The sequence below is a fragment of the Mercenaria mercenaria genome, chromosome 12 (assembly GCF_021730395.1).
Source record: "Mercenaria mercenaria strain notata chromosome 12, MADL_Memer_1, whole genome shotgun sequence".
In the NCBI taxonomy this organism is placed as follows: Eukaryota; Metazoa; Mollusca; class Bivalvia; order Venerida; family Veneridae; genus Mercenaria; species Mercenaria mercenaria.
Genome location: NC_069372.1, coordinates 47,835,492 through 47,848,866, shown reverse-complemented (window position 1 = coordinate 47,848,866; position 13,375 = coordinate 47,835,492). Strand labels below are relative to the sequence as shown.

Here is a 13,375-nt window from a genome sequence, read left to right as displayed (position 1 = left end):
CAACAGAATCTGGTGATCTTGCTAGGTTCAAGAATAAGGCTAATGTACTGTTCCTGTCTATAGTCAGCTCAAGCGGTTTTCACCTCCAAGCAATGTATTAACAGTTGGTGATTAGTTTTATTTCCGGTAGTTCTTAGCCTTTGGGTACATTTGATGTTTCCAAACCGGAAGTTCCAGCCCACCTCCTAATTTATTTTGGAAAGAAGGGCAAAATGTAAGTGATTTTCATGTATTTAGCATACATTTTGACGTATTTTATGCAGATATATATGTTTAACAACAATTTCTACTATTTGTTGTATATCTGGCTCTATTAATTTCATTATTTTAAACAGTATTACTGTAACGTCAAAATTATTGTAGCCGAAAGGAAACCGGAAGTTAGCCGGTTCTCGGTGTACATAGGTGTAGTTGTGTATTCCGATCGAAACGTCACGGCGCATTTTAGTGTATCGTTGTGGTAATCGGAATAGCCTGGTGTTATACGAGTCGAGCCCATGTATCTAATACTTTTCTAGTGAACCTGAACAGTAGGTAGGGTTGATGGTAGTTATTGGTACACTTTGATTTTGCCGATACTCTGATAATTTTGACCAGATTTGCACTTGTTTCATTCGGTACACCTACAGGACATGCCAAATAGCCCAGTGAAAACATCACGGCATACTTGTAGTGATCCATTTTGCCGTGCGTCCTTCGTCAAAGACGCATATTTTTCATGGTTGGTGGGGGCGCATTAATTTGAAAATGTGTGCTGCCGCGGGACACAAACAATTTCACTGACATAAAGTATACATTCGTTTAATTCCTCTGATGGTTTAAAAAGTAGAAATGGATGTTGCGGATAATTTTCACGCGTTACTAGTGGTCAAAAACTACCTAATCACCGTTCGACTTGTAAAGCATATTCTGATTGGACAGTACTGATTTTTTTAACCAGTCGGTCACAGCCTTTTATTTTATGTTTGAGAGTTTGGGAGTATCGTTTCCAAAGTCCCTGGATATTTAGGCCAAAGTATTCAACAATCTGACGATGCCGCCGAAAAAAACAGCTGAAGTTAGATCCCAAACAGCAAAAACTTTCAGGTTTCTTGGGTCTAACATCAAGTGAATCGTGGGTTGGATCGTCAGGTGCCAAAGAAGCAAGCACGCGACTGAAAACGAAGCAGTGAGCACGTCAGAAAATCACGACAAGAAAGAAAGAAAATTCGTTTCAAAATGGCTCAGGCTATATTCGTTGTTACGCTGACGATAGTGAAGATTATAATTATATACTGCACCATCTGTAAAAAACAAATATTTCAAATTTGGGATTCATTGTTTCAAAATATGTGAGTCCCTTTTTGGCTCATTACTCACAGACTGGGACTCATTGTTTCAAAATATGTGAGTCCCATGGACTCATATCTTCAGATTTCAAAATGAATCACTGGGTCGGGATAGCCAAGTGTGGTATAATCAAGCCTATGTTTTGTATACCTCTTGCTGCTATTTTCGCGTTACGTCAGATCTTGCGGTATTTGATTTTTGCAAGAACAACAATGTGCAGCGTTCCTAGTCCTACTAGAAACAGATTTGACCTACTTTGCAAGCTGATTACGTTTCACACCCTATTTGTGTAAAAGTAGATTAATTTGTTTTAAAAGCTCACGTCGATCATTTCACACAGCAAAATTGGTAATGAATTGTGTATTGTCCGAATATTTGACGAAATTACCCTGCCAGTGTCTTAAATTTACTTTGCAATATTGTTTATGTCTTACAAACTAATTTTTAAAAATATGGGGGTCCGATACATTTTACACTTCCACAGGAAGCGCCTTATCAAGTCGGATGCCATACTGCGAAATTAACTCCCTTGGTAAAATTGAAGATCACATGCACCTAAAACTTGATTGGTTTTAAAGTAAACAAAGATTAGAAAAAATATTTTTTGTTTGAAATAATATTGGAAGTTAATAGGAAATAATATCACCATAATCTTGTTTTTCTTTCCTTTATTGATATATTCCCTTAGTACCGCTAAAATAGCATCAAACAGGCTAGCCTGTGTTAGTTGCGTGTATATTATTTGGTACATTTCAGGGTTTCCTCTGGGTCAATTTCACTTTGCGCCAACAAATTCGCCAATCAGGAAAAGTTTGCGCCAGTGGCTCTCGAGCTGGAGCCAATAGTCTGTGATGGGCGACATACCATTTTCTTTTTCAATCTCTTTTTCATCTGATTCTTTACAGTAACCATGCAATTTGCTCTTGAACCAGTCTATCCTAATATCACATTAAATCCAAAATAGTTTTTAATCTTCTCAACCATTTTCAAGAACATTTTCTAAACAAAAGTAATTGCTCAATCTATAAAATTATCCCTTTATATAGTTTGCCATTTTTAATTATCTCCCTTTAAGGGTCATTTTCACTAAATAGATGTTTTTAAAATATGAATATTTATCCTAATATCACATTGAATCAAAAATAGTTTTTAATCTTCTCAACCATTTTCAAGAACATTTTCTAAACAAAAGTAATTGCTCAATCTATAAAATTATCCCTTTATATAGTTTGCCATTTTTAATTATCTCCCTTTAATGGTCATTTTCACTAAATAGATGTTTTTTAAAACATGAAGATTTATCTCTTTATTCTTTTAACTTTTTATTTCAAAATTAATTTAGGTCATTTATCAAAAACAGTGTTGTTTTATATTATTTTATAACTTTTGAAAAGCTTTTTAAAATGCTTAAGTTTCATTATATATATATAACTAAATTCCTATTTCCTTTCATACATACTAATGTATAGCGAAAATACCACCTACAGGTATTATTAGCACTTTGTTTTGAAGCTCTGGGGTTGAGCTTTTTAAAATTATCCCGGTGTATCAATGCTTTACGTTGGGCACGTAAAAGAACCAAAAGAACTGCTTTAGTTCATTTGTATCTCAAAAATTCTCCGATGATTGAAATTATACGACAGCGACTGAAATTTACGAATGCGAAAACGCTTGGGCAAAATTTATCTATTTACGATCGGAGAATGTGTGTATCTTTTGATCGCGCTTTGACGTGTCTATTTCCGGCATTTTCTCGGTCTCGATTACTTCGGCGAATCGGATTGTCATTAAAATAACGTAAATTTATCTTGCGTTTTTTGCATCATAAAAAAAGGTGTGCATTAGACGAAGCACGCAGCTAATATTTCGTTTCATTTGCTTTCGTGTAAGTAGGCGGGGCTAAATTTGGCGAATCAGATTGACTGACAATCGTTCTTGCGTGGAGGAACGCTCTAGTGACTCGGCGAAGTTTTAAATTATGCCTTGAGGTGTAAATCGATATTGACACGTTGTGTATTGTCTTCGTGTAGTGTTAAATATCGGATAATCCGTTATTGCGTCATTGAGAAAGATCAGAAGATCAGATCGACGATTATCTTGTAGGCGCCAATGAAATTCGCCAATTGAAGATTATTAGCGCCAGAATTTACATTTTGTCGCATTTGGCGCCATTGGCGACCGACAGCGGGAACCCTGCATTTATAGTATAGGCTGAATAGACAGATCAGAATATCATGGCTCTATGGATGTACCAGTCTCATGACAAGGATAGCGGGCACTGGTGCTGGGCAAATTTTTCCATCCTACATCATCTTCTATGTCAGTAAGAAAGTTAATTACTGTTAAATCCCAGTTTTGCAGCCTTTTGCTAATTTGAAAAAGATGTGAATTTAAAAAGCAACACAGTGGTTAGCGCCTTATTAAAGATAAATCGTGTTCACTGGCTTAATTATTGACCGCTTAACATTTAGATACTGCTTTTGTGATAGTTAATTTTAAAAAATAAATGAATAAAAATAGGAACTTAAAATGTTTCTGTGTGTGAAAAAAGGCCATATAACACTTCAAACTTGGGGATTATTAGGGACCTGCTAAATGACGAAGGCGAGAGTCTCACTCAAGACCAAAGTGTATGGAAAAAAGTGGTGTCCTTGACTGAAATAGTACCAGGGGTATAGATTCCACTCGCCCGCTCGCAATAGGGGCTGCATTTTTCACTGGATATTCATAAAATTTAATCAGGATGATTGCCACAATAAAGTCCAGGTGAAGTTTGATTACGGGTCAACTGGGGCAGGGGTGTAAAATTCCACTCGCCCATCTGGATAGGATGTGTGGACCTCGCTGTATACTTGACCAATCGGGCAAGTTCTTTTTACATCGTAACTTTACCAAAAATAAACTGAAAATTAATTAAAAATGTTTTGAATTACATCGCGAAAAGCGATAACAAACTTTGCATCAGTAGACGCTTAAAAATTCAGTCGCTTACCGATAATGATTGCGTGCTAGACTGTGATTATTGTTGTTATAGATGCAATTATTACAAGAAAAATATGTACAGTAAGCCAGTCAAGATAATATTATTCACCGTGTTAATGTTATTATCATCGCTGTTTATTTTCCTGTACTCTGTCAAAGCATGGCAAACCAACATCGGTAGTTAATTTGGAGAGCGACTGGGTGGTGGAGATGACAAAAATACAGTGAAAGAAAAAGAAAAAATGTCTGCTGTGAAACACGGGTACTAAACAGTGCCTGCGGCACTGCCTGTGCCGACGAGGATTGAAGGCACTTCGCTTCCTGTACCGCAGGTACTTCGTCAATGTTTACAAAACGAGCGAGATCGGTGAGTGATTTTTGTCATTTTTATCATTTTATAACTGCATGAAGCATTTTTTCAAAAATCGGGGAATGTAGCGGGGTGTAGATGTATCTTATCTACATATCCGTGCTAAAATTTGTGGCAAAAGATCAATTTCCTAGAAACCTAAGGACAAATAAGTTGGGAATGAAACCTGATTTTTTCACATCAGTGACTGTTTAGACTCTATTTCTTTTCGCTGACCAAAACGATGTCGTCTCTGCCGTCGTAAATTATATTTATAAATGACATGTGATCTGCTAAAACATAAAATGTGTCCAGAAAATTCCGAATTTGAACGTTATGCCAATTTTGGAAAAGTGCCGCAGGTATTTCGACGATGCCGCAGCCCCTTCGAGGTGCCACAGGCACTTTCAAAAAGTATCGGGACATAAATTTGGCCGAAACTAGACAAATGGAAGACTGACAGAGAAACAGAAGGGCAGAAACTAAATGCACCCATGATACTGTAGTAAATTGACTTTATAGTTGTAAAATAAAAGGGACCAAACCTTTGTAATGCTTTAAATATCAATCCATTATGGTGGTATAGGCTATATACCAATAAAAAATTTCAGATAAAATTCAGCTACTTCAGAACAATTTTGTTACAGTTTCTAGATTTTCACTCCGTCGTAGACCTATTTTCCACAAGATACCAGTACATTTCCTTCAAGTAAACGAAAAGAAAAAGGGATGTTTAATAGTATGCAGTGAAATGCAAGTCAACTGAAGTCAGGTACCCTCATATTGCCGCATTTCAGAAAGCGGTCAGCAGAATAAAAACTCTACTTTGTTTTCACGTAAAACAACTTGAAAACATGCGAGTATTAGCATGAAAAGTGTCCTATTTTATTTAAAATTCATTCCACGAGTGAAATAATGCTCATTTGGCTCCCTATTTACGCGCAATTGCGCGAAAAATGGAAAAATTAGGATCTATTTACTAGAGACTTCTTTCGACTACACCACGGAAGCACATTTTTGACCGAATTACTGCATTATAACCTCTGCCATGAGATAGGCAGGTAGCTGTCGCGATACTTCAAGAAATTACCGTGATAAAGCGAAGTTTTCTAATAAGAGTCTCAATAGTCAGAATTTTCCTGTAAATATTATTGCGATGATTCACATTATAATCTCGATACCATTTGTGTAAGAGCCCATTGTGGACAGCTAACAGTTACTAGCTAGACAGTTATTTCGGTATAAAATCCGAAACTATATTGATGTTGAAATTTTCTGTAGTTATTTTAATAGCCTAACGTTTCCTGGAAATGTTAAGTATATCTACAAAAAAAAAAAAAAAAAAAAAATATATATATATATATATATATATATATATATATATATATATATATATATATTGTAAAAATGTTTTCAGAAAATTGGAGAACTTATATAAGTATAGCTCATAAACGATCAAACGGGAGAATGTTTACATGTACGTAAAAACCTATTCGTTTCCTGCAAACAAAACTTTGAAAAAAAGAATAACATATCGGGCAGCATAGGACGGACAGAGAAGGCAATTTTCAAAAAGCATAATGTTTGGGAAATTAACTGAACGGAACAATCGCGTACTAGTGTTTAAGGTTACCCGCGAAGATAAACCGATTGCTATACTTTTTAGCCCACCATCATCAGATGGTGGGCTATTCAAATCACTCTGCGTCCGTGGTCCGTCGTCCTTCCGTCCGTCCGTCCGTCCGTCAGTCCGTCCGTCCTTCCGTCCGTTAACAATTTCTCGTTATCGCATCTCCTCAGAAACTACCAGGGGGATTTTAACCAAACTTTGTCAGAATGATGTATTGGTACCCTAGTTGTGTCCCCCTGAAAATCAGACTGGTTCAACAATTTTTTAGTGAGTTATTGCCCTTTGTTTATTTCTATAATTTACATAGATTTATATAGGGAAAAACTTTGAAAATCTTCTTGTCCAAAACCACAGAGCCTAGGGCTTTGATATTTGGTATGAAGCATCATCTAGTGGTCCTCTACCAAGATGATTCAAATTATTTCCTTGGGGTCTAATATGGCCCCGCCCCTGGGGTCACATGGTTTATATAGACTTATATAGGGAAAAACTTTGAAAAACCTCTTGTTCAAAACCACATGGCCTAGGGCTTTGATATTTTGTATATGACATCATCTAGTGGTCTTCTACTAAGATTGTTCAAATTATCCCCCTAGGGTCAAATATGGCCCCGCCCCAGGGGTCACATGGTTTACATAGACTTATATAGGGAAAAACTTTGAAAATCTTCTAGTCCAAACCACAAAGCCTAGGGCTTTGGCATTTGTAATGTAGCATCATCTAGTGGTTCTCTACGAAGTTTGTTCAAATCATCCCCCTAGGGTCAAATATGGCCCCGCCCTGGGGGGTCACATGGTTCATATAGACTTATATAGGGAAAAGATTTTATAATCTTGTCAATAACCTACAACATTAAAATTTGGACCACTTGTATGGTTTTGAGTTGCAAGATGAACCTTGACATGAGTTGACCTTGATTTTGACCTAGTGACCTACTTTCACATTTCTGTAGCTACTGCCTTCAAATTTGGACCACATGCCTAGTTTTGTGCACTGAAACAAACTTTGACCTTGACATTGACCTAGTGACCTACTTTCACATTTTTGAAGATACAGGCTTCAAATTTGGACCACTTGCATAGTTTCGTGTTCTGAAATGGAATTTGACCTTGATTTTGACCTACTGACCTACTTTCACATTTCTCAAGCTACAGCCTTCAAATTTGGACCACATGCATAGTTTTGTGTACCGAAACAAACTTTGACCTTTACATTGACCTAGTGACCTACTTTCACATTTTTGAAGGTACAGGCTTCAAATTTGGAACACATGCTTAGTTCTGTGTTCCGAAATAAAATTTGACCTTGATTTTGACCTAGTGACCTACTTTCACATTTCTCAAGCTACAGCCTTCAAATTTGGACCACTTGCATAGTTTTGTGTACCGAAATGAACTTTGACCTTAAGATTGACCTAGTGGCCTACTTTCACATTTCTGTAGCTACAGGCTTCAAATTTAGACCACATGCATAGGATTGTGTACCGAAACAAACTTTGACCTTGACATTGACCTAGTGACCTACTTTCACATTTTTGAAGGTACAGGCTTTAAATTTGGACCACATGCATAAATTTGTGTTCTGAAGTGTAATTTGACCTTGATTTTGACCTAGTGACCTACTTTCACATTTCGTCCTTGAAATTGATCTAGTGACCTACTTTCACATTTCTCAAGCTACAGCTTTCGAATTTGGACCACATGCACACTGTTGTGTACGGAAATGAAATTTGACCTTGAGCTAGTCAGTAAGTCTTGAAATTTGGAACACTCAAAAATGGCACATTGGTGGGCGCCAAGATCACTCTGTGATCTCTTGTTTATATTTGTGAATATAAAATATAATCGTACGAATGCGAGTTATTTGAGATTTGGTTAGTTATGGGCCAAATTTATGAAACTTTTAGAAGTGCCTGCGGCACCTCGAAGGGGCTGCGGCATCGTCGAAATGCCTGCGGCACATTTTCAAAATTGGCATAACGTTCAAATTCGGAATTTTCTGGACACATTTTATGTTTTAGCAGATCACATGTCATTTATAAATATGATTTACGACGGCAGAGACGGCATCGTTTTGGTCAGCGAAAAGAAATTAGTCTAAACAGTCACTGATGTGAAAAAATCAGGTTTCATTCTAAACTTATTTGTCCTTACGTTTCTAGGAATTTGATCTTTTGCCACAAATTTAAGCATGGATATGTAGATAAGATACATTTACACCCCGCTACATTCCCCGATTTTTGAAAAAATGCTTCATGCAGTTACAAAATGATAAAAATGACAAAAATCACTCACCGATCTCGCTCGTTTTGTAAACATTGACGAAGTACCTGCGGTACAGGAAGCGAAGTGCCTTCAGTCCTCGTCGGCACAGGCAGTGCCGCAGGCACTGTTTAGTACCCATGTGAAAAGAAAATTTAAGCAGAACAAATATGATTATTTAAAAAGGAAATGTAGTGTACAAGAGAATATTAGATCTGTTTGTCTACTGTGTGTTGTATTTAAGATAGAACTTTGTAATTTTATTAGGGCAAGTTACTGTTCACTAAGGGCGAGTAGATATTACTAGCTACTAGTGGTGTGAAAATTTGTTTTACACCACTGAATACCAGTGAATAGATACTCATTTTGATATTAAAAAATGGTAAATTATATATTTGCAGAACTCCTTATAAAAATTGGTAGTCCATACATTGTAGTTTGTACTATATGAATTATGACTGGTCTGTATTTAAAAATGTCATGTAAACTCTTAGTGAATAACTTGCCAGTCAATAGTCAATATTGTTGCCTGAGGTCTGCAGGCCATTCAGTTAGGTGTGTAATATTGTTGTTAAGTTAAGAAAAGTATTTCACTGTTTATTTACACAAATGATAATGTATGGCATTGTTCATTATAAACAATGAAATAAAACAAAACTGCCTAAATCATAGTTTGACATCCTTCCATGTTCTTTCTTAATCAAGAGTTATTTATACTTGGACCCTGTCAAGATTTAACAGGAACTTTCATCCAGCAACTTTTATTATTTATAATTAATATTATATGAGTTATTATATGTAAGGTGCTCTGCCATACATGATCTTTGTGTCAAGTCATAGTTATAAGTACAATAAGATCCAACTCTCATTCATTTTATATTTCATATATTTCAGATATAGACCTTCAAAATGACAGACTCAAAGTATTTCACAACCACCAAGAAAGGTAAATAAAAAGTGTCTACTCTCCCATTTAAAAATTTTTGAAAAGGGCTGTTGAACTTAAAAATACTGGCATTGATTTCAGAAAATGATTCCTTTCCATAGCAACAAAATTATACATGATTGAAGAATCGGAAAGCTTACAATATGAATGCTACAGTCATGTATATTCATTTTGAAAGTTGGTCAGTACCTGAAAAGTGGTCTAACAGTGGCAAAGGAGTGATGAAACAGAGAATCAGGCCTCTGATTGATACAGTCTCAGTTTCAGATTTATAAAGTAAAACAATTTCTTAAATAGCTCAGTGGTGTTTTCCATTGATTGCTAGAGTAAAGGTAAAACTCATTTCTGTCTGCCTTTGCCAGTACTTAATATAAGTTTGTTGTACATGTTCTTGTCTAAGTTTTACTAGTTTAGAGCAAAATTTAGGTAAAAAGTCAATTTTTAAAAGGAAAGTATTAAAGTTGAATTCTCCACAAATTATTGTGAAGAATTTCAATTTCAAGTGAAATATTCAAGTTGTAAAACTTTATAAATCACTGTTGAAAATTTCTAATTTCAGGTGAAATATTTGAGTTGAAAGCAGAGTTGAACAGTGATAAGAAAGAAAAGAAAAAGGAAGCTGTAAAGAAAGTTATTGCTAGTATGACAGTTGGCAAGGATGTAAGGTACGGTAGAGTTGATGTAACAGAAACATACATACAATTTATAGGAAATTTCATGTGTAGTAATATAGTATTTACAGGGCTCCTCCTTAGTCTCTTAAAAGCTCATAATAACTGTTGATAATGTGGCTGCTACATATTTTGTTACAGACATACTTTTATGATACTTTGAATTCAGTAACTGTTTTCTCATAATTATATTTGCCAAAGGTTTGAATATTAATTGATGCAGTAGAAAATATCATTGCATCCATTGTTAATGGTTACCACCCTTTCAGTGCCTAAATTTATAAGTTAATGTGTAATATCGAACACAATGATTTTCTTTACCTGTGTAATTATGCATATTATATAAATGAATAGCTCCTTTCTTTGATTTTAACATAAAATTTAAAGCTTTGAGATTCACAGATTTGCAAAAAGTCCTGATGTGGTTTATATAATGTACCCTTGCAAGGGCACAAAAAAACTGCATATAATTCTTACATGTGAACATACTGTCAATAGATGTGAACATGTCAGTAGATGTAAAGTTACTGTCAATAGGTGTGAACATACTATCAATAGATGTGAACATGTCAGTAGATGTAAAGTTACTGTCAATAGGTGTGAGCATACTATCAATAGATGTGAACATGTCAGTAGATGTAAAGTTACTGTCAATAGGTGTGAACATACTATCAATAGATGTGAACATGTCAGCAGATGTAAAGTTACTGTCAATAGGTGTCACTGTGAACATACTATCAGTAGATGTGAACATGTCAGTAGATGTAAAGTTACTGTCAATAGGTGTGAACATACTATCAATAGATGTGAACATGTCAGTAGATGTAAAGTTACTGTCAATAGGTGTGAACATACTACAAATAAATGTGAATGTACTGTCAGTAGGTATGAACATAGAATGTACTATAAACAGGTGTGAACATACCATCAGCAGGTGTGATACTCTGTAGATAGCACTAATAAGAGTCTGACTTAATAATTTTGTTGTTTATGTGTACAGTGCACTTTTCCCTGATGTAGTCAACTGTATGCAGACAGACAACCTGGAGCTGAAGAAACTGGTGTACCTGTATCTGATGAACTATGCCAAAAGTCAGCCAGATATGGCCATCATGGCTGTGAACACATTTGTCAAGGTAAACAATAACTTTTACGTAACTTCTTGTATGACATGTTATGAGTGCCATATTTTGCCTTCACTCTTTAATGAAAATCTTAAAGAGAGAAAATGGAGTCAGAATGGTAAAGATTGCTGACTTTTAGTTATAAATTAAAGTACAGTATAACCCTTACTAATGACCAAAGTGCATGCATCCCTCTACAAAGTCTGAGATATTCTTTCTTCTTTGATAAAATTCTGAGAGACTGTCTGAAAAACACACTTTGACCCTTCCCAAAGGTGTTTGCATTATGACAATTTGTCACAATTATTTAATATTTATGTATAAAAATATTTGTTTTTTCAAGCTGTCTTTTTCACCCAAGACACTTTTGCATACCCGAAACAAAGTAGGTTGCAGAAGTTGCAAAGCAGATGGGGTCTGGGGTCCATCCATTTAGAACTTTACTTGCTACAGCAAACCACTATAGCATGGGGTGATCCCCAGTCCTTCACCCTTGATGAAATCTCCAAAAGCAAGACCAAGGCCATTCCCCTGTTGAAAAATAATTGAGAAAAAAAGGATTTATGAAAAAACAGAACAATTTAACATTTTAGTATTTTAATTAGAGCAGGTGGACACTAGGATTTGAAAGTGCACTTGTTCATTGAAACAGATTGGATTTTTAGCTCACCTGTCACAAAGTGACAAGGTGAGCTTTTGTGATCGCGCGGTGTCCGTCGTCCGTCCGTCCGTTCGTGCGTCCGTGCGTCCGTCCGTAAACTTTTGCTTGTGACCACTCTAGAGGTCACATTTTTCGTGGGATCTTTATGAAAGTTGGTCAGAATGTTCATCTTGATGATATCCAGGTCAAGTTCGAAACTGGGTCACGTGCTGTTAAAAACTAGGTCAGTAGGTCTAAAAATAGAAAAACCTTGTGACCTCTCTAGAGGCCATATATTTCACAAGATCTTCATGAAAATTGGTCAGAATGTTCACCTTGATGATATCTAGGTCAAGTTCGAAACTGGGTCACGTGCCGTCAAAAACTAGGTCAGTAGGTCTAAAAATAGAAAAACCTTGTGACCTCTCTAGAGGCCATATATTTCATAAGATCTTTATGAAAATTGGTCAGAACGTTCACCTTGATAATATCTAGGTCAAGTTCGAAAGTGGGTCACATGCCATCAAAAACTAGGTCAGTAGGTCAAATAATAGAAAAACCTTGTGACCTCTCTAAAGGCCATATTTTTCATGGGATCTGTATGAAAGTTGGTCTGAACGTTCATCTTGATTATATCTAGGTCAAGTTCGAAACTGGGGCACGTGCGGTCAAAAACTAGGTCAGTAGGTCTAAAAATAGAAAAACCTTGTGACCTCTCTAGAGGCCATATATTTCATGAGATCTTCATGAAAATTGGTCAGAATGTTCACCTTGATGATATCTAGGTCAGATTCGAAAGTGGGTCACGTGCCTTCAAAAACTAGGTCAGTAGGTCAAATAATAGAAAAACCTTGTGACCTCTCTAGAGGCCATATTTTTCATGGGATCTGTATGAAAGTTGGTCTGAATGTTCATCTTGATGATATCTAGGCCAAGTTCGAAACTGGGTCACGTGCGGTCAAAAACTAGGTCAGTAGGTCTAAAAATAGAAAAACCTTGTGATCTCTCTAGAGGCCATATATTTCATGAGATCTTCATGAAAATTGGTCAGAATGTTCACCTTGATGATATCTAGGTCAGATTCGAAAGTGGGTCACGTGCCTTCAAAAACTAGGTCAGTAGGTCAAATAATAGAAAAACCTTGTGACCTCTCTAGAGGCCATATTTTTCATGGGATCTGTATGAAAGTTGGTCTGAATGTTCATCTTGATGATATCTAGGTCAAGTTCGAAAGTGGGTTACGTGCCTTCAAAAACTAGGTCAGTAGGTCAGATAATAGAAAAACCTTGTGACCTCTCTAAAGGCCATATTTTTCATGGGATCTGTATGAAAATTGGTCTGAATGTTCATCTTGATGATATCTAGGTCAGGTTCGAAACAGGGTCATGTGCGGTCAAAAACTAGGTCAGTAGGTCTAAAAATAGAAAAACCTTGTGACCTCTC

At 36.1% G+C, this 13,375-nt stretch overlaps 1 protein-coding gene across 1 annotated transcript in view; it reads left to right on the top strand.

The window, feature by feature from the left end:
* The first annotated feature begins 111 nt into the window (after window positions 1-111).
* LOC123533744 (AP-1 complex subunit beta-1-like) overlaps window positions 112-13,375 on the top strand; it is a 28,577-nt gene continuing 15,313 nt past the window's right edge. Inside the window, exons 1-4 of the mRNA XM_045315575.2 lie at window positions 112-214; window positions 9,446-9,497; window positions 10,057-10,162; window positions 11,169-11,304. Coding sequence (XP_045171510.2) covers window positions 9,461-9,497; window positions 10,057-10,162; window positions 11,169-11,304 — 279 coding nt within the window. The 5' untranslated portion in view covers window positions 112-214; window positions 9,446-9,460. The remainder of the gene's footprint in view (window positions 215-9,445; window positions 9,498-10,056; window positions 10,163-11,168; window positions 11,305-13,375) is intronic.